The following is a 20,905-nucleotide window of genomic DNA, read 5'->3' as shown; positions in this document are numbered from 1 at the left end:
CTTGGCAAAGTTGAGCTACTAATATAACAATGAAGAGAAGATGAAGGTTTTGATTTTTTTAGATATATTTATTTTTACATGTATGAGTGTTTTGCCTGCATGTATATACATGTACCATGTGCATGCCTGTGCCAGCAGAGGTCAGAAGACAGTGTAAGATCACCTGAGACTGGAGTTGAAATCATATTTCAAAGGCTCCACAGCCTCTGTTAGTTCTGTTAGACAGCGAGCGCCACGTGGGTGCTGAGAATTGAACCGAGTCCTCTGAAAGGGCAGCAAGTGCTCTTAACTGCTGAGCCAACTATGCAAACCCAAATTAAAGTTTTTTAAATCACCTATTTTTTTTTTTCTTCTCAGAGTCTAACACTGTAATCCAGGCATGTCTTGAAATCATAGCAATTCTGCCTCAGTCTCTAAATGTTGTGATCACAGGCATGAGCCACCATCTGGTCAGCCTGTTCAATTTTTAAAAAAATAAGCCTGCTTTTAAAATACACAGAAACTGGAGACTTGGCATTAAAAGCTTTTATGTACTAAAATATTTTTTTTTAAAAAATATTTTTTATGGTTTATTTAACTTTATTTTATGTGCATTGGTGTGAAGGTGTCAGATCCCCTGCAACTGGATCTTCAGACAGTTGTGAGCTGCCATGTGGGTGCTGGGAATTGAACCCGGGTCCTCTGGAAGAGCAGTCAGTGCTCTTAACCACTGAGCCATTTCTCCAGCCCTGTACTAAAATATCTTATAACACAATTCTATTTTTGAACAGACCCCAAACAAATAAAAATATATAATCTGATCATATAGTCTATACTTTTATCATAAAATGCTTATAATTTTTCCAGTTCTAAGGATTAAACACAGGGCCTTATTCATACTAGATAAGTACTGTACCACTGACCTATGCCCTCAGTCAAGTTACACTTAATAGAAACATACATAATAAATATGCATTTATGACTAACCAACAGACATGGACAATACATTCTGAAGTTAGTCAGACGTTGATGTAAGTTAAGACTTGATGGAAATGAATATTTGCTATCAATTTTTACTCATGATTTACGGCAAAGCACCTGTTGACTCTTTAGAAATTTAATATTCTTACTGTATACCAAATTAAAATGACTTAAAAAGAATAAGTTTTCCTTTAGAAAATAAAGCATGACTGTTATAGTTGGCTAACATTTTGTTTCAGATTTACATTTTTTTATTTGTTTGTTTCTTTTTCGAGACAAGATTTCTCTGTGTAGGTTTTGGAGCCTGTCCCCGTACTCGCTCTGTAGACCAGGCTGGCCTCGAACTTACAGAGCTTCATCTGACTCTGCCTCCCAAGTGCTGGAATTAGAGGTGTGTGCCGCCAGCACCAGGCTCAAATTTACAGTTTTTTAAAGGGCTATCCAAAAGTACAAAACCAGAAGATCTTTAAATATTGGATACATTGCTAGTTACAACCACTAAAGAAAAACAAAAATGCTTCAGTCTTAGGCTAAATTACTAGAGATGAAAAACTTACTCCACCATTCAAATCCTACTTAAATACTATACACCATAAATAAATTAAAAGAAAGCCAATGTAGTTTAAAAAACAAAAACAAACATAACAGAAAACTGTTACAGACATCCAGGACATAGATCTAGAGAGGATATTTACCCAAGCTTGGAAGGGAAAATTAACACCAAAGGAGAACTACCTTCCCTGCAGAGATTAGGAAGTGATCTGAAGGTTCGTGTAACCAACTCTCTCTTTTATTTCTTGCCATAAAAGCAGAGGAAGTATTATAATTAGCTTTTATAGTTAATGCTTTTGGGCTTTAGTTAAGAACCAACTTATTATACTCAGAAATAGCCCTACTGTGACCTGGTCCACTTAACCAGAAAACTTCCCAAATGAATATAAATGTTTTAAAAGGATATCGAATGAAAACAAATTTGGTTTATGAAAAGAAAGGATATACTGACATTTGAAACATTTCCTTCCCAGTTAAAGCAAAGCTTACCATCACATGTAAAAGTAACTGGCAGTTGAAATCCTTCAATTTCAATGGAGACCTTCACACTGGCATGTTCTCCACACATACTTCTTTGCACTGTGACTGGACTTAACAAATAACCTGGATTTGTGCAGTGATCTGTATATGGAAATTTGGTCTTCAATCTGTTCACAAGAAAGAAGATATTTAATACGTTTTTAAAGCTGCATTTGAGAGCCCTGAACAAGGCTGTTGTACATGCTTTCAGCTACTCAATTTTTGCATCTTTGTCCAACTCCAGCCATAGCTCATGAGAATGGCAATGAATGAACTCCTGTTAAAACTCCAAATAGCAGCACGTGCCTTTTAAATGAAGGGGAGCCAAGGAAAAAGAAGAAGTTAACTTGTGCCAGAATATCTTTGGTAATACTGTCAACAAGATCTAGGCATTCCAGAGATGGCTGGCATCAAATGAGTTTTAGATTCTTAGGCTGTACAATACAATAAAGTGATTTGTTTTAAATAAATTGTTGATAGCACTAACAATGTCACTAAAAACTGTAAATACCAGAGGGATAAAAAGTTTCTATCTTTTCAAAGTATTTTTTTCTAAGCAGAACTTTTTTTTTCCTATAAACATTGTGGTTTCAACACAAAGAAAAGTGGAAAATGGGTTTCCATAGAGCTACAAGACCTTTACAGTGCTACAAGGGTACCTTAAAAGGGGTCAAGCAGGGCATGGTGGCACATGCCTTTAATCCCAGCACTTGGGAGGCAGAGGCAGGCAAATCTCTGAGATTTCCAGGAAAACCAGGGTTACACAGATGAACCCTGTCTCGGGAAAAGAGAAAGGAAGGAAGGGAGAGAGGGAGGGAGGGAGGGAGGGAGGGAGGGAGGAAAGTTAGGGGGTCACACCTTAAGGTATTCATAGGAACAACAAAGTCACATATAAATACATGAATGTAGTATGTAACTCATCTCCAGACATGACTGCATTATGAAAATCTGAGTCAAGGGGCTGGAGAGATGGCTCAGTGGTTAAGAGCACTGATTGCTCTTCCAGAGGTCCTGAGTTCAATTCCCAGCAACCACATGGTGGCTCACAACCATCTATAATGAGACCTGGCACCCCCTTCTGGCATGCGGGCACACATGGAAGACTGTACACATAATAAATAAATAAAAAAAATTAAAAAAAAAAGAAAATCTGAGTCAATTCCTGGGACTTACAGGGTAGAATAAGAGAACTAACCCCTGCCAGGTGTCCTCACATGCTTGCCATGGCATGTCCACCCATATGTAACTCTCAACTCACTCACTCACTCACCCACACATAAGCACAACACAATGAACAAATAAATAAAATAAACATTTTTTAAGAACGGGGAGATTTAATACAGTCAACTTCACAGGCCCCAGTAACTGCCTTTTCCTAGAGGTTAACAAAAGGTTCCAGTCCCCTCTTCTTATCGGTTTTTCATTTTTCCACCTTTTTTGAAGTGCTTGGGATTGAATCCAGGGCCTCATACATGCTAGGCACATAGGCTATTATTACTGAGCCATATATTTAGTAATCATCTGTTTTTCATGAGGCCTTAAGTAGACGTGTGCTGGAAATACTATGTGCTTCTACGGATATTAAACTATTCAAGGCATAAATACAGAATAAAACAGTTTGAAATGATGAGCAAATTCAGCAGCCAATACAAAACCTGTAAGGCATACTATTAGAATCTGATCCTTGTTTTTATTATTTATTAGCTGCATAAATGCAGTTAAGTTACTGACATTCTCTTGCTTCAAAGTAATATGACCACTGATTTCTCAGGGCTGTCATAATACCATGTAAAATAAGTTTATAAAACAGTGCCTACTATATAACAAATACTGTAAATGTCTTATAAAATTAACTAGTGTAAGAATAAATGTGGTTTTTACATTGTGATCCAATACTAAAACGATAAAATATGGAACAGAAGAGATGGCTCAGTGGTTAAAAGTATATACTGTTCTTGCAGAGAACCTACGTTTGATTTCTAACACATATGTCAGATGGTTCACAATTACCTATAACTCCAGCTCCGGAGAATCCAATGTCTCTGGCCTTTACTGACAACAACGCTAATTTGTACATAAATAACCACACATAAACTATATATACAAAATTTACAAATATTTTTTTAAAAAGATGAAATGTGATCAAAATGATACAAGTTGAGTTGATATTGGAACCTGTAAGATATTTAGTTGCTGCCAAGCTTATCCTTTCATAACACAGTAAGCTTGCAATGGCTTATTTTTATTATTTCTCACATACTTGGCATTGTACTGTTTGCTAAAATTCATAAAATAAAACTGGACCTTTAATCCCAGCACTCAGGAGGCAGAGGTAGGCAGATCTCTCTGAGTTGAGGCCAGTCTGGTCTACCAAGAGAGTTCTATGTCAGCATGATTACATAGTGAGATCCTGTCGTCTCACCCCAAAAAATAAATTAAGAAATAGAACTCATAAAATAGATAAAGTAAACCATATAGTTAACTAATCTGAGAACTGAGAATGGAGTTTAAATGGCATCCTCGGTTTTATGGCAAGTTCAAGGTGAGATTGGGCTGCAGGAGACAGTGCCTAATAAGGAAATAATTATTTTTTTTAAGATTTATTTATTTATTATGTATACAACATTCTGCCTCGATGTATGCCCACACGCCAGAAGAGGGCACCAGATCTCATTACAGATGGTTGTGAGCCACCATGTGGTTGCTGGGAATTGAACTCAGGACCTCTGGAAGAGCAGCCAGTGCTCTTAACCTCTGAGCCATCTCTCCAGCCCCAGGAAATAATTATTAATGAAAGATGAATTCAATCTTTGAAAACATATGGAATGTCTTAGAATTAAGACACTATGGGGCAGAGGGAGAATGTTCAATGTTATTTGCATGTATGAAATTGATGCAATGAAACATTTTTCTGTACAACACTTCCTAATAATAAAAAGCTTATTATATGCCATAAATATGAGATCTGAATCACATACAAAGAAAAGGTAGGCATAGAATATAGTTTCTCATTTTGTGCTAGAGAAACATAGAGAAAGCAGTAATAACCACAGACCTGGGATGGAGCTCAGCACTAGATGCCATGCCCAGTTCCCCGAGTTCAATCTTCATTATGTCAAAAAAAAAAAAAAAAAGGCCTACTACAACAACATTCTTTTAAAAATTTTTCTCTAGATCACAACTATTAGTTTTATCAAGAAAAAGAAACAAAGAAACAAATATAACGCATAATGAATGGCAGTCCTGAGTCAAAGTAAAAGACTTCACTAGTTCAATTCTTTAATTTCATTGACAAAAACAATATAACAAAAGCCCAGGCCGAAAATTGGCACTGAACTGTTAAAACTTCTAAGTAATTTCAACTGTAAGCACACATAGAATACTAATAATCAGATGTTGATTTCACAGCTGAATCAAAATAATGGCATGAATAACTTCTAGAAGACTTTTAAAATAGGTACTACATATAGCGTGGCAGCTGTGTGCATGCTGGCTTCATTTCCCCAAAGGGTCAGGCGTTGTAGAATATTATAAATGAGGCCAGTAATCTGGGCTACAAAGTCAGTTTCCATCTCAAAAGGGGAGTGGGGAAGAGAGTCAAAAACCTTAGTGTTATAGGGATCGTCTGGCATCTGTGAGGTCCAGGGTTCATCTCCCAGCATGGGAAGAAGGGCTGAGCCTACTTTAGTCTGTGTGTTTTGAAGTCCACTGGGTTGTGGGGAGACTATGCTGGAGAAAAGCAGCCACTTGAGGAATATATGTACTGAGCCCCCATATTTTCAGGGCAAAAAGAAAAATTCCTAGAACATGGCTTCAGAAACCTCTATTCTGAAAGTTGTTGCAATCATACCATGTATTACTGGAAGTCGGAGATTAAGAACTCATTTTCTCGGGAGGCAGAGGTAGGTGAATCTCTGAGTTTGAGGCCAGCCTGATCTACAAGAGCTAGTTCAGGACAGGCTCCAAAGCTATAGAGAATCCTTGTTTCCAGAGGGGAAAAAAAAAACAAACCTCATTTTCTATTTGGTTCATCTGGAGTTACATATTAAATAAGCCACTCTGAGTATAAGTATGCATATATGTTAATAAATACAGCAGCATCCTTATTTAGTTGCAGTTACTGTCCTGTCAACTATGATCTGAAAATAATTCCAGTAAGCAAAAAGGAAAAAAAAAATCTTGACCCAATAAAGGAAGAAAAAAAAAATCATGTGCTCAGGCTGTTTAAAATTTATGGTAAATTACTGCTGTTATAAATTACAATTTTTTAACTTAAAAATTTAATCTGATGGGGCTGGAGAGTTGGCTCAGTGACTAAAAGCACTTGCTGCGGATTCAGGTTCAATTCCCAGCACTCATATGGCAGCTGGCAACTGTGTACAACTCTAATCCTGGGAGGATCAAATGCCCTCTTCTGGCATCAGGTATACATGTGGTATACTTACATATATGCAGCCAAAACATTCAGACACATAAAATAATAAGCAAATTAATTTATGTGGGAAGGGGGCATATAGGCAGAGTCCAGAGGACAGCCAAGGAGTAGATTCCAAGAATCAAACGGGTTATCAGGCTTGATGGCAAACACCTTTACCTACAGAGCCATCAAAAGACCTCGATAAATTATTTTCAGATGCGCTTGTTTTACAAAGCGGAGTTTACATAGGACTCAGTGTTCAGTTTCAGACATCCACTGAGGCATTATGGAATATAACTAAGGAAGGACTACTGTAATCACTTAGCTAAGCTGGGGGAGTTTCAGAAACTATATTCTTGTTTGGGAAAAAAGAAACTATGTAAAAATGTAACATTATTTCCAAAGCATTAAGGTAAAAGAGTACTTCTAAATCATTAACCAAAATGGCAAACATACTCGAAAATGGTCTTGGGGTCCCCATGACTTATTTAAAAAGGAGGCCTTTTTTACTGAAGACAACTCTGGATTAAGAATAAATCCCTGGTGATGATCACTTTTTTTTTTAAATATTTATTTATTTATTTGTTATGTATACAATATTCTGTCTGTGTGTATGTCTGTAGGCCAGAAGAGGGCACCAGACCTCATTACAGATGGTTGTGAGCCACCATGTGGTTGCCGGGAATTGAACTCAGGACCTTTGGAAGAGCAGGCAATGCTCTTAACTTCTGAGCCATTTCTCCAGCCCCCTGATGATCACTTTTCCCTTCATGAGAGAGCAGATTTTGTCCTCTGCCTTCAAGTTTGCTGCTTCAGCCTTCTGCATAGCTTTTCTCTGTCTGACTGGCTAGGACTTATTTTCCTCTCTGCTAGCAAAAACATCAGAATATGGAGTCAGTGACTATGTGCCCTGTCTTCAGAAGTCCCATTTACAATAGGAAAAAATAAAGCTAAACCACATGGAGGATGAGTGTGGTAAGAAAAGGAAGTAAAGGAAAGGGAAAGACAGAAGGTCTAAAGAGAGCAGGAAATTGTGAATTTAAGTCTTCATGGCAGCAAGTCTGTAATCCCAGAACTTGAAATGTACAAGTAGAAGAATCCCAATCCAAGGTCACTTTTGGATTTATAAAAGATAACCATATTTCAAATAAAAAAAGGTGAATTCAAGGTGGGCATGCTGATGCATAACTGTTACTCCAGAACTAGGGAAGCAGAGGCAGAAGGATTGTTGTGAGTTCAGGGACAGTATAGCCTACACAATACATTGCAGGGGCTACAAAGTGAGGCCTTCCCTGTTTCACAAAACAAAACAGGGATGGCAAGATACTTTAGCAGGCAAGTGTTTGATGCACAAACCTGTCAACTTGAGTTTGATCCCCAGAACCCACAGAAGAATGTAACACAAGCCCTAACTGATCCAATCATGTAAAGGAAACAAACATTTAACCAGCGGCAAAGGTGATGTGACGCTGTATTGACACAGAGAAAAGTTTGTGAGGGTATTTTCTTGGAGTCTCAATTTTTCCATCTATAAAGAATATGATATAAGGGCTGAAAATGTAACTCTTAGTTGGTAGAGAACCTGCCTAACATGCTTGAGGCCTTGAGTTCCATCCCCAGTACTGCATAAAACTGGAAGTGGTAGCTCATGACTATAATTCTAGCCCTTGGTGAAAGCAGAAGCATCCACAAGTTCAAGATCAGCCAGGCAGTGGTGGTGCACACCTTTAATCCCAGCACTTGAGAAACAGAGGCGGGAGGATCTCAACGAGTTTGAGGCCAGTCCAGTCTACAAATTGAGTTCCAGAACAACCAGAACTATTACACAGAGAAACCCTGTCTCAAACAACAACAACAAAAGTTCAGGATCATCTTCCGCTAATCAGGACTTTGAGGCCAGTCTGGGTTACAGATCCCATCTCTGAAACGGCAATAACAAAACAAAAACCAATACTGTCTAAGACATACAAGAGTGAGAAAATATTTAAGGACTAAATTTTTCTAATATTTATAAAACATATTTTTATTAAATAAGTGGGATAGCTTTCTGGATGGTAGATAAGTTTGTGAGACAATGGGCAGGGTTATGTATGCCTGTAAACCTAGAACTCAGGAGGCTGAAGCAGGAAGATTGGGAGTTTGAGGCCAGCCTAGACTACAAACTGAACAGCATCTCCAAACATAAATAAACAAACAAATAAATAAATAAATAAATTTATTTTTATTTTTTGAGGAGATGGAAGTTTGTCTAGAAACAAAAGAAAGCACCTTCTAGGTGTGTGGAAACACACATGAAACCCAGATTTTCACTTGTTAATAGAGGACCAGAGCTCACTCCCGGTCTTACTTAGAAACTGTTTGTTTCAAAATTTAGCCACCCAAAGAAAAAAAAAGTTAAAAATTTTAGGATTGGCATGCAGTAGCAAGTTTTGGATTTTGTTTTGTTCTGTTTTTTTGAGACAAGGTCTCATATAGCCTTGGCTGGCCCAAAACTCAAAGATACGCTGCCTCTGCCTTGCCCAGCTCTTATTTTGTTTTTTGAGACACGAAGTATATCTTTTAAATGACCATTTTAATTTAAAGAATCTGTAATTTATAAAGAAAATTCCTTACTTCATAATGGATTGACAAAAAGCTGCCACCTCCTCATTCTGTACTTCAAATTCTTGTAGAAGAGAACTTCCAGTTGGCAAACTACTGGTCCCATTTGGGTCTTTCTGTAATTAAAAAAGTGATTTTATTTTAAAAGTGAAAGATCTCCAAAATGCTACATAGTAGTACCTCATAAACTAATTTTATGAAGCTATACAAAATTGCAGAGATAAATCATTTAAGTAGCAGAGCTTTTAAAAGTGGCTTTCTTTAACATAGTGCCTTATCCTGTACCTCAGGCAGCCCTCAGACTTTAAGTGATCCTCCTGTCTTAGCTTCACAGCATGAACTACAACTGGCATACACCTGGGATTTCATCACCCAGAATGCTGAGGCAGGAGGATCTCCGACTCAAAGCCAGCCTGTATGTAATTATGAACCCATTTCAGAAAACAAAGCAACACAAGAAAAAGAGGATTTCTATCCTAGCAAAGTACCAACTAAGTCCAGTTTTAACTCACTGTTTTAATTGATAAAAACTAAGAACATGCTGTACTCATCAGCTAGAACAGTGAAGACCTTTCCATTCTGAACGTTTCAGCAAGCTAGCAGCTGAATGAAATTAAAGGACTGCCGTCTCTCTTAAGAAAAGAGCTCGTGCTCATTTGAGACTCGTGTAATAAATAAACCAGGACATCCACATACCCAACTCAAGCTTCAAGTTACAAGAACTGGCATTTTAGGTAGAGAATGAGTTTTTAGGAGAAGTTATTGTTTTCCTATGTTAATAAATATACACAAATATCCTAATAATCCTTTATAAGTTAAATTTGGTCAGGATTTTTTTGCACTATTTAGGGAGATCAATTTGTTAACCAATAACAGTGAAATAGTAGAGTTCACTTAGAGGTGTTTTGATATACAACATGAAATATTTGATTTGGCACAAGTTTCAAATATAAAATTTCCTTTAAAATTAGGAATAGTTTCAATCTAAACTAAGTGAATAAAGAGTCACAGCTTTAGCTAGCCCAATGGCAGAGAGATGGCACAGACCTGGGCTCAATATTCTACATGTCAATAAGCAAACGAATAATAAAAAAATTAATGGAGCAGAAAGATGGCTCAGCAAGTAAAGGTACTTGCTGCCAAGAATAGAAACCTAAGTTCAATCTCACATGATGGAAAGAGATAAATTATTCTTGAAAACCACCTGCTGGCTTTTGTGCTTGAGCACGCACACTCTAAATAAATAAATGTAAAAACAAATAAGCAGCATAAAACTTGGAAAGTCAATAGATTTCAATGATCTTGGTGCCTACAAAGATGCTTACATTAAAATTTTAAGGGCAATAATTACTTTAAGAGCTTTCTTTGTTGAAATGGCGCCAGAGACCTTTCTGCTAGAATGTGATAGTGTTTTTGAGGGAGGGGGCAACTGACAAAATCACAAGTAAAAATAGCACCACTCCTAGGAAAGATAGTTAAGAGAGACTATTCAACATGCAAAAAACCCCTAAAACAAAAATAATCTTTATAATAACAATTCCTAACACAGCTAGGCATAGTAGCTCTCAACCAGGAGAAGAACGGAACTCCAAGCCAGTATGGGCTTTACAGGGTGAGACCCTGTCTCAAATGACAAAAATACACCAAAACAAACCTAACAGTTAAATATTAATCCTTATTTACCCCTCGCATATGGTCTTCAATTCTTTTGAAGCCTGTCTTTCTTTCTGTTTTGTGATGGAAGTTCTTGAGGGTATTTACTCCCTTGAAAACTGTTGAATAATGAACACAGAGGGTGTGGACTCTCAACTAACCAGAAGACAAAGTTCTTCTAAGGCAAATGTCCTCCCAGCTGCTCAGTACTCAGTTTCACCAGTTCAATTCTGTGGACTTCGAACTACTCCTGAAATTGTATTTGCAGAAGTATCTTCTGCAAGATACTCAGTGTTTTCCATAAAACCTGTCATATTGTTAAAGGTCTCTATTAAACTGTAAGAAAAGTTCGTTCAGGATTGCTACAAAATAATAACATGCTAGGAAGACTGAACTAGCACAACCTTGCTGCTGTACTGACAGCAATCTGCGATTATCAATAACGTATTTGTGTTACAGAAACAGACAGACTTCAGTTCTCTGAAGAATGAGATCTGACCTTGCTCCAGATAGATCAATGGATAAAATGCTGCCTTCCCACAGTCTGATGATCCAAGTTTGGATCCTCAGCACCCAGGTAAAAGCATGAGTATTCGTGCCGGTTATCGCTGTACCCCTATGGGAAGATGGGAAGTGGAGACAGAATCCCTCAGAAGTTCACAGCCACTTAGCCTGGTGTTCACAGTAGTGAAACCCTGTTTCAAACAGTGGAAGGTGAGGACTGACACACAAAGCTGTTCACTGATCTCTACAAGTGTTACATGTGTACCATGGTATGGGTGGCTTTCACATATGAATACGCACACAAAATTAAATTACATTAAATTTAAAATAAAAAATCATCTGTTCTTAACCTCTTTAAGTCAACCACTGTCTACTCCAGCCTTACTTGTCTAACGCTTCCACTGACTTCTACGGTCCAGTTAGCTTGAATCATATCCTGTTCATACAAAACACAATGGGACTTACCCCGGCTCTGAACTTTCTCTTTGCCAAAAAATGTCTTCCTTTTCATCTACCCTCAAAACATGTAAAAAAAAAAAAAAAAAAAAAAAAAAAGAACCTAGCCGGCTTTTAGGGCACAATGAATAGCACTTCTACACGCTTACTATAGCATAAGTGTCCCCTGCCCCAGCTCTTGGCACACTCATGTACGTGTGGGCATGTGCATGCACATGTTGAGACCAGAGGTTGATGCCATCCTTAACCATTTCTCACCTTTTTTTTTTTTGAGACAGAATCTCTCACTGAACCAGAAGACCACTGTTTTCTTTAACACTGCTAATTTATGTTATAGAAACAAGCACTGTAACAGAAAAGACTTCAATTCTCTAAAGAATTCAGAGCTGACTGACCCTTGCTCCATTCCCCAAGTCTGAAGACCCATATTTGGGTCCTTAGTACCCATGGAAGAACAGCAATGCTCATTTCTGTAATCTCTGCCAGTGAGTCACCTGTCTCCCCCACTTGTAACCAACACTGAGGTTACAAGCCAGCTTTTTACATGGGTGATGGGGAATATGGACTTAGGTCTTCATGCTTGCAGGCCAAGAACTTTCTATTGAGCTATCTTTCTAGCTCCACCCCCACCACCTCTAACTGCTTAGTCTGAACCAAACCCTGACCATCACATCCTGTTTTGAATCTTGGTGTAAAAACCTCCTGGAGAACAAGCACCAAACTGAGTTTTGCATTTTCATAGAACTTAACATCCAGCTGAAAAGGTACTCAACCATCAATCAGTTCAATCTGTTGAATATTTTGCTTCTGCTAAAAAACACACCACAAAACATTTAAAGAATGTGAGAAACTGTGCTTTCTTCAATAATCTAAAAAGAGTAGCAGCAACTTTAATATTTTATTCCCTAAAATAAGCTTTTTAAATTATTAGTATTATTTTAAAAATAACTTGCAACAAATACTGATAAGGTACTCTATCAGACTCCTCTATATAAAATCAACATGCATTTATTTGCTTATCAAGTAGCTTCAATAGATTGGTACTATTATAACAAGTTTTTACAGATGGGGATATGGAAGACTAGACTCACACTCAAAGGGCTCACTGAAAAGCGAGGGAAGCACTTAGGGAGGGAGTAATCAATCACTAGCATATGGGAGACAGAGGCAGAAGGATCAGAGGCTCATGTCCAGGTTCAGCTGCACAGTAAGTCTGAGAATAGCCTGAGATTAGAAAACTGTCTCAAAATCAAACACAAAACAAAACCAAAAAAAAAAAAAAAGCAAATACCTGCCCTCCCCCACCCAAAAAAAATCCAACTCAAACAAACCAGAGAAAGCTAGAAAACAATACTGTGGTCTTTTGGAGACAATGACATGAAACCTGCCCTGTTGAATAGATTCCCAATCTCCTTAATGGCATGCTTAGACTTCTAATTAAAGTACGTATTTTTCATGATACCTTTTATTAATGAGGCCCTTCCTTTCATTAAGTCACTGAATTTGACTAGACAGGAACAATTTCAAGATAATAATGTAGGGGGGTGGAGAGATGTCTCAGTGGTTAAGAGCATTGCCTGCTCTTCCAAAGGTACTGAGTTCAATCCCAGCAACCATATGGTGGTGCTCAGCCATTTGTAATGAGGTCTGGTGCCCTCTTCTGGCTTGAAGGCATACACGCAGAAAGAATACTGAGAAGACTGTATACATAATAAATAAATATTTAAAAAAAAGATAATAATGTAATTACAAAAGTTTCATGTTCACAATGGGTTTTTAAAAAAAGCTACCTAGGCTACTTCAAATGATAACATCAACTTTATTTCTGTTTTGCAGGATCTCACTATGTGGCCCTGCCTGACCTCAATCTTATGCTCCTCCTCTTCCTCAGTTTCACAAGTTGGGATTGTAGGCATGTGCCATTATACGCAGCCATTTGAGTCCTTCCGTCTCTCTGGAACAACACAATTCTATACCTTCCTTTTGAGCCATGTTCCACTATATCCCTAGGTGTTACGCCAACGACCAAAAGCGTCAACTAGCCTATTTCCATTAATCTTGATGGCTTTTCTTTTGTGGCATCAGATCTTCTGGAACTGGAGTTGTAGATGGTTGTGAACCTTCATGGGGGGTGTTGGGAATTAAATCCAGTTTCTCTGCAAAAACAAGTGCTCTTAACCACGGAGCCATTTCTCCACTCAATCATTTTTTTCTTAACACATAAAAAAGATACAATAATTAATAAAACTGTTAATGCTGTTAGCCAATACATAGAATAAAAAAATGCCTGTAGAAGATACTGAGTTTTCAAGTAAACATATGTTTGGAATTTCAAGTAAATGTTTAGATCATAACCCAAATGTTCTCTTCTAGAAATGCCATATTAGAGAAATTCCAGAGATAAAAACAGTTTTGGGCATAACCCTACTTATGGAATTCTCTAAAGGATGTTCTCCTGATTATTGTTGGCACCCATTATGATCATTTTAAGAACCCCTCAGTCAAAGGGAACTCTGCCTCTCCCAAGACTCAGACAAAGGGGTGATCCTGTCCTCAGAGTGACTGCAGACTGCTATGCTCTCTACCAAACCTCAGACTGCAGTGCTTGTCTCCTCCTGCCTTATATACCTCTCTCCACCCAGCCATATCATTCCTGTCTCCACCCCCCTAGTGCTGGGATTAAAGGCGCGTGGCTCCTGAATGTTGGGAACACCTGTGTGAGTTCAATTTTTCTTTTTAGATAGATTCAATCTCATGTAGTCCATGGTGGCACTGAGTCCTGGAATTAAAGGTGTATGCCACCACTCCCTGGCCTCTATTAGCTCTATGTTCTGATCTTCAGGTAAGCTTTATTTATTAAAACACAAAATATCACTATAGACTAAGCATGGGGTTAGCCTTTCTGTCCTCAACTGGTTGGTTAAGATCTATTCACAGAAAAAACAGGCAATCTGTTTTCCCTAGACTACCAATTCAAGTGCCAGCTTCACCCAAAATACTTTAATAGACATTCTCAGAATAATGTTTGCCCAGATGTCTAAGCAGTTCATGCTCTAATCAAGATAAAACACAGAAATGGAAGAGAATACTCCAAAAATATTCCATGATATCATATAAACCAAATCAACCTGCAGTACCAAATAGGTTACATTTTTTTTGAACATTGGCCAAAGGAGTCCCAGTAGACACCCCTCACCCCAATAGTACAGGCTATTGACAATGCTATTGGTTACCTTCCATAACCTATCGCTATGAACACTACATATTTACATCATAGAACATGGAAAGATGGAGCTTCACCCTACTGACTAGTGCTCAAAGTCTTGGAAGGTAATATATACACTACTGGAGGGGAAAAATAACCATCAATTTCTCCCAGTTACAAAACCTGTGAGTTACAACAGTGACCAACCTGCAGGATCTGTCCACTAATGCAACAGTGGTATGACTATTAAGGGAGTAATCAGCCATTTTTTAAAAAATTGGATTTAAGGTCTCCTCTGTGAGATGAAATCCATACCAGACACTACAAATAAGGCCTAGGGCCCAAGACTAGATTGGTAATGGATCCCACGGGAAAACCTATCATTATTATTCTGCTAAACAAACATAGCAATAAAGTAATACCTAATGACATTTTGCTCATAGATTAACCTTCCATGGGGAAGCTTCCTACAGTAGATGGTAATTAACACAGAGACCTATAACTGGACAAAGTGTGGAGAGTAAGAGACTTAGGGGCACTTTGCCCTAAATGGGATGTATTTAGCACAAAAATTTACCAGTATATCTTCTGATTAAAAAAAGCTGTCTCACCAGGCAATGGTGGGACACCTTTAAACCCAGCACTTGGAGGCAGACAGGTGAATCTTTGTTTGTTTGAGGTCATCTTGGTCTACAGAGTGAGTTCCAGGACAGCCAGGGCTACACAGAGAAACCCTGTCTCAAAAAAAAAAAAAAAAAAAAAAAAACAGAACAAACAAAAAGTCATGTCAAGAATACTGTATGGATTGAGCCTGATAGCATACACCTTTAATCTCAGCACCCTTAGCACTAGGGAGGCAGAGGCAAGTAGAGTTCTGTGAGTTTAAAGTCACCATGGTCTATAAAAAAAAGTCCTGGCTAGTCAGAGCTACACAGAGAGATCCTGTCTCAAAACAACAAAAGTGGGAAGCTAGGTCTAGTGACCTACACCTATTATCTCAGCACTAGGAAAACTAAGGCAAGAGGACTACACAAGGTCAAAGTCAGCCCAGGCTATATAACAAGTAAATAGCACAGTATTTGCTACAGACTGAGATCTTGTCAAAACAACCAAGCAACCAAACAAACAATAAAAACCAAGAATAAAGGGATAAATTATTGGAAAGCTTCATGGTAACATGAGTTTTAAAGTTCCTGACACACTACTCCGAAATTAAATGGGATAAAAGCACAGTTTGTATTAGTAAATGCACTCTAAGAATATTTGCTATTCTTCAGAACTAAATGCACTGCTTCCTTATTTACATTTAATTTTCCAGAGAGGTGAATTATTAAAGGTGATTAGCTTTAGCTGTACAATAAAAACATTTTGAACCTTCCTTCTGTATAATTAATCAGAGAAAAACGAGGGAGAAAGAGGTAAGAAAATTAGTGGTAGAAACTGGTACAGTGATACATGCCTATAATCCCAGCATTTGGGAGGTAGAAGGAGGAAGATCAGGAGTTGAAGACCTCAGCTACATGGTGAGTTCAACCTATATGAGACCTTGCCTCAAATAAAAAAAATTAAAAAGAAAGAAAGAACATGAAATTGATGTTAGACATTCTGCCAATAATATATAAATTTGACTCCTAATACAATAAACTTTTAGAAATACCCAGTATCCACATTTATAAAACCACATTTTTGTTTTTAAAAATAGGGTGTCGCCAGCCAAACATTAGGTGGAGTTTGGAGAATTCTTGAAAAGAGGAGGAGAAAGGATTGTAGGAGCCAGAAGGGTCAAGAACACCAAAAGAAAACTCAGAATCAACTAACCTGGACTTACGGGGCTCACAGAGACTGAACCGACAACCTGGGAGCCTGCATGGCCTGCATATTTGATCCTCTCGTGGGACTCCTAACAGTGGGAACAGAGACTGTCTTGGACTCACTGACTTTTGGTACCTTACTCCTAATATTGGGTCGCTTTGCCCAGTCTTAACACAGGGAGAGGTGCTTACTGCAATTTGATATGCCATTATTTTGCTAATACTCATGGGAGTATTCAAACTAACTAAAATAGTTATTGACTACCAGTCTGATTTAAGCTTAAAGTACCAAAAGGTTGTTTTAATGCCGTTCCTTTTCCTGGTTTTGATCACACACAAAAACTACACTCAAATATTTAGATTATTATTAACCAAACAAAAGACAGAAGGAGGAAACAGGAAGTAAGCCTGCTGAGTGAGAAGAAAAACACCCTTTAGAGTAGGGTTTGTAACACACAGAATTTCTAACAGGAAATGAACACGTAAGTACCTACAGTAATTATGAGAATAGGCACAGCAATGCTGTTTCCCAACAGAAAGCCTAAATTGTGGGGAAATACTTATAAACAGCCAGAGATGAATGGTATGTGAGCATGTGAAAGCACCAGGTCAATGGCTTCCAAAGTTAGTCTGCATTGGTGTTCTCTTTACCTTTTGGTCTACATAAACCAAACTTTCTTTTCTTTCTTTTGTTATTATAGTGCATGTGTATGATGTCAGTGTGTGGGTGTGTATGTGTCTGTAATAAATGTCACTGTGTATGTGTGGAGATCAGAGGACAACACTGTGGGGTCAGTTCTCTTCATCTTTACACAGGTTCTGAGGATTGAATTCATGTTGTTAGGTTCACCAACCCTCCCCCCCCAACTTTTCTTCTTGTACATGTACAATCAGTATAAGATCTCACAGACAGAATAAGATCTTGGTATCAGGAGAAAGATTGAGGCTAGCCTGAGCTATCAAGGCTTTATTTCAAGAAAACTAGTAAGACATAGGTAAGATGACTTAGAAAGTAAAGGTGTTTGCTGCCAAGACTAACCACTTGCAGTAGATACATGGGATATAGTAGTCCCATATGCAAACTCCCACAAACACTCATGCACACATATGCACAAATAAATAATAAGTGAAATTTAAAATTTTAAGTAAATAATAGGCTTGAAACTTTAATACAAAAATCATTCCTGTAGTATTTATAAATTGCACATCAAACTCTTATTGAATGTTTCTATAATTATGCTTGCAACCTAAGAGTCGCTATTATGAAATAGCTATTTATAGATTCCTTGTAGATAATTAGATATCAAGCTGCCTTCTTGATTTTCTTCCCCATTTGAACTTGCTCTACTTTTTTGGGATACTGAACTATAAAATTAAGTTACTAAATTCTCAATTCACAGGAAAAAAAGTAGGAACCTTGCCGGTAAGCTAGAGACAAGTGGTGATACACAGATTAATAGAAATGGGTTAAATTAAGATGTAAGAGCTAGTCAATAAGAAGCTAGAGCTAATAGGCCAAGCAGTGATTTAATTAATACAGTTTTTGTGTGGTTTTTTTCATGGTCTGGGTAGCTGGGAATGAACAAGGGCCTCCTACAACACTGTGTCATTATTGGGGAGCCAACAGTTGTGACAAAAAAGTCCAAGAACATATAGCACCTAATGTCTAGCCATGTATATCCACATAGGCCTGAGAAAGCTTTAAAAAAAAAAGTTTGGGACATGGAGCTAAACGTGGCTTCCTGGTGACTGTAGTCTCTTGGGGAGGTTTGGTACTAATGGCATATATAGGTGAGGATCTTCTTAGAGGCCCTGCTACTGAGTAATTGAATAGGGTTTGAGCAGTGGGCAATGCGTTACTTGGCAGTAGAAGTGTTTACATCAGTGTGGACCTAGAAACATCCCAAAGCTGGGACGGTAAATGAGCTCCTGGTGGCACCTCCACCATGAGGTTAGGCTATTAGGGAACCAAGGGTGGGGTGGAGCCAGCCACCAGTATGCCAAAAGCTAAGTGCAGCTACTTTGGAGGTCCTAGCTGCTACTTAGCAGTTTATATGGCTCATGCAGAGAGAAGGCTGCAGGTACACAGTAAAGCGGTCCAGACAGAGAAAACCTTTAAACAGACACAGTAAAAAATGGGTACAGTCATAGAAAAGTTTATGAATAATAAGATAAGGTCTTTAGAGAGAAAATAAAATAATATTAAAAAGGATACGCCATGTAGAGATGGGAAACACACAGGGAGTCTGGATCCTGTGTTGTGTTGTGTTGACTTAATAAGTGTTTTGATCATTGATGAGTGAACAACAGCTGTTAGACATTGGAGTATGGGAACTGCAAAATTAAACTAGCCTATATATTTTATAAATGTCTTAACTTTACAAAGTGGAAGCCAAGAAATATTTTACATTGGAGAAGGGGTTGTTTCTGTTTCCACGGAAAACAATACGTTGTGGATTCGTTTAAGGTTGATAGAGATCAGATTTGATTAGGCGAGATACCCTGAAAATCCTGGCTGCAGACATAAAGACATAACCTAGAAAAACTACAAGACAGGTGACATATATTTTACCTGCTCAAACATAAAAGAAAAAAATCATATTTGGCTGGCTTGTGTACAACACACAGTTCATACTTGTGTTAATGCACATATTATGTTACCTTTGAAAGTTTGTGTTTTCAGAGCAAGGGGACCAGACACCAGTGAAAACAGGTGGCCCAGAAATCCAGCCTATCAGAATGCCTCTGTTGCAGTTTCTTTCAAATTCTGTGTCCAGAATAGCTTCACGTCTGCTTGCTGAAATGATCTAGCCTCACAGACTTCTCTAGTCAAAACTTTAGATAAACCTTTCATTATCTCATCACACTGAGACTGGACAACAGCTAACACCCCTAGACTTGACCATTATCTTAATTTGTTCAGGGTCCCTTAAAGATTGCCAGTGCACCCAGACAACAGGAAGCAGTCCAGAGAATACAATGTCTACATACCTAAGAGAAGGAGTGGGTGATTTTTGGTCATTCGGTGTGCTATGGATATTTGTTGTTGTTTAGGGGGTTGCTTACAAATTGTTATTGGTAACAGTCAGAAAAAAAAAAAAAACCCTGAACAAAGAAGATTAGACTCAGGGATCTCCTAAAGAGAAAAATGGGGGATATAATATAGAAATGATGGGATAAAAGAGTGGATTGTTGAGTCTACTTCTGAACAACCATTAACCTCAAATATTTTACATTGGCATGGATTTCTGTATACTGATACAAATTTAATATTTTTGTTATACTGTATTATATATTTCTATTCTTGTTTAAGTTATTGTACCTATGTAGCTCATTTTAAAATGTAAAGTTTTAGTCCTTGAAAACTATTTAGGATAATAAAGAAATACAGTTTATTAGTCATCTATCACAATCAAATATATAGTCATGTTAGATATGTTTTCAAGGTCATACAAAGATATATTTTAGATAGGTGATCTTTAAACACTTCAAAGATCTGTAGAATATGGCATTTAAAATGTTTTAATAACATAAGGCTTTTCATAACAATGAGACATGTCTGCTAATGACAGCATCAATTTACTTCAAAAAAGATTATGGGCATCAAAGAACCTCCATGTGGAGTTCGCTTTCTTTGTGGCAATTAGTCGCTGGACAAGAAACTGGCCTTGCTTTAACTGCTGACAGCATGCTGTCCAAATTGGAAAAGCAGGACACAAAAGAAAGTGAGTGCCAAACTTTGCCAAGCCAGGGCAGAAGAGTTCTTCAAAAATTCCTGCTTCATAGAAAAGTCTGTCAGATATTCTTGGCATGTAGGCCAAAGATGAATGTCACAGTGTTACAGAGGAACCCTGGTGTAATCAGATTTCTCTGTCATGTCATAGTTTTGGAAATTGCTTTCTCTGCACTTCCTGTTTACTCAGGTAATATTATATACTTCTTGGTTCTCGAAGTTGAAGACTAGATAAGATATTCCTTAGTCATGATAAAAAGTAAACTAGATATAAAGTTCTGGACTCATTGAGGATAGTTAATGGAGTATTTTATCTGAAATTTGCCAAATACAAATGTACTGGACATTTTGTGTGAATCAAGGTGTAATTCTTAACTGATAATTGTTCATACTGTATATAGTTTTACTGTGTTAAGAGTTAAAACCCTTTTTTTATTGAGACAAAAAGGGGCAAATGCTGTGAAATAATTTTTTTTTGTTTTGTTTTTCTGAGA

At 37.7% G+C, this 20,905-nt stretch overlaps 1 protein-coding gene across 1 annotated transcript in view; it reads right to left on the bottom strand.

The window, feature by feature from the left end:
* Positions 1 to 20,905, bottom strand: part of Pik3c2a (phosphatidylinositol-4-phosphate 3-kinase catalytic subunit type 2 alpha) — a 106,561-nt gene that overhangs the window by 60,288 nt on the left and 25,368 nt on the right. The window contains exons 3-4 of the mRNA XM_041666242.1: positions 9,062 to 9,165; positions 2,002 to 2,159 (exon numbers count right to left, since the gene is read on the bottom strand). Coding sequence (XP_041522176.1) covers positions 2,002 to 2,159; positions 9,062 to 9,165 — 262 coding nt within the window. The remainder of the gene's footprint in view (positions 1 to 2,001; positions 2,160 to 9,061; positions 9,166 to 20,905) is intronic.

The sequence above is a fragment of the Microtus oregoni genome, unplaced genomic scaffold (genome assembly GCF_018167655.1).
Source record: "Microtus oregoni isolate MIOR12 unplaced genomic scaffold, Mior012 000016F_ref0000370, whole genome shotgun sequence".
NCBI lineage: Eukaryota > Metazoa > Chordata > Mammalia > Rodentia > Cricetidae > Microtus > Microtus oregoni.
The sequence above is the reverse complement of the archived record's forward strand: the minus strand, read 5'-3'. Positions and strand labels throughout refer to the sequence as shown.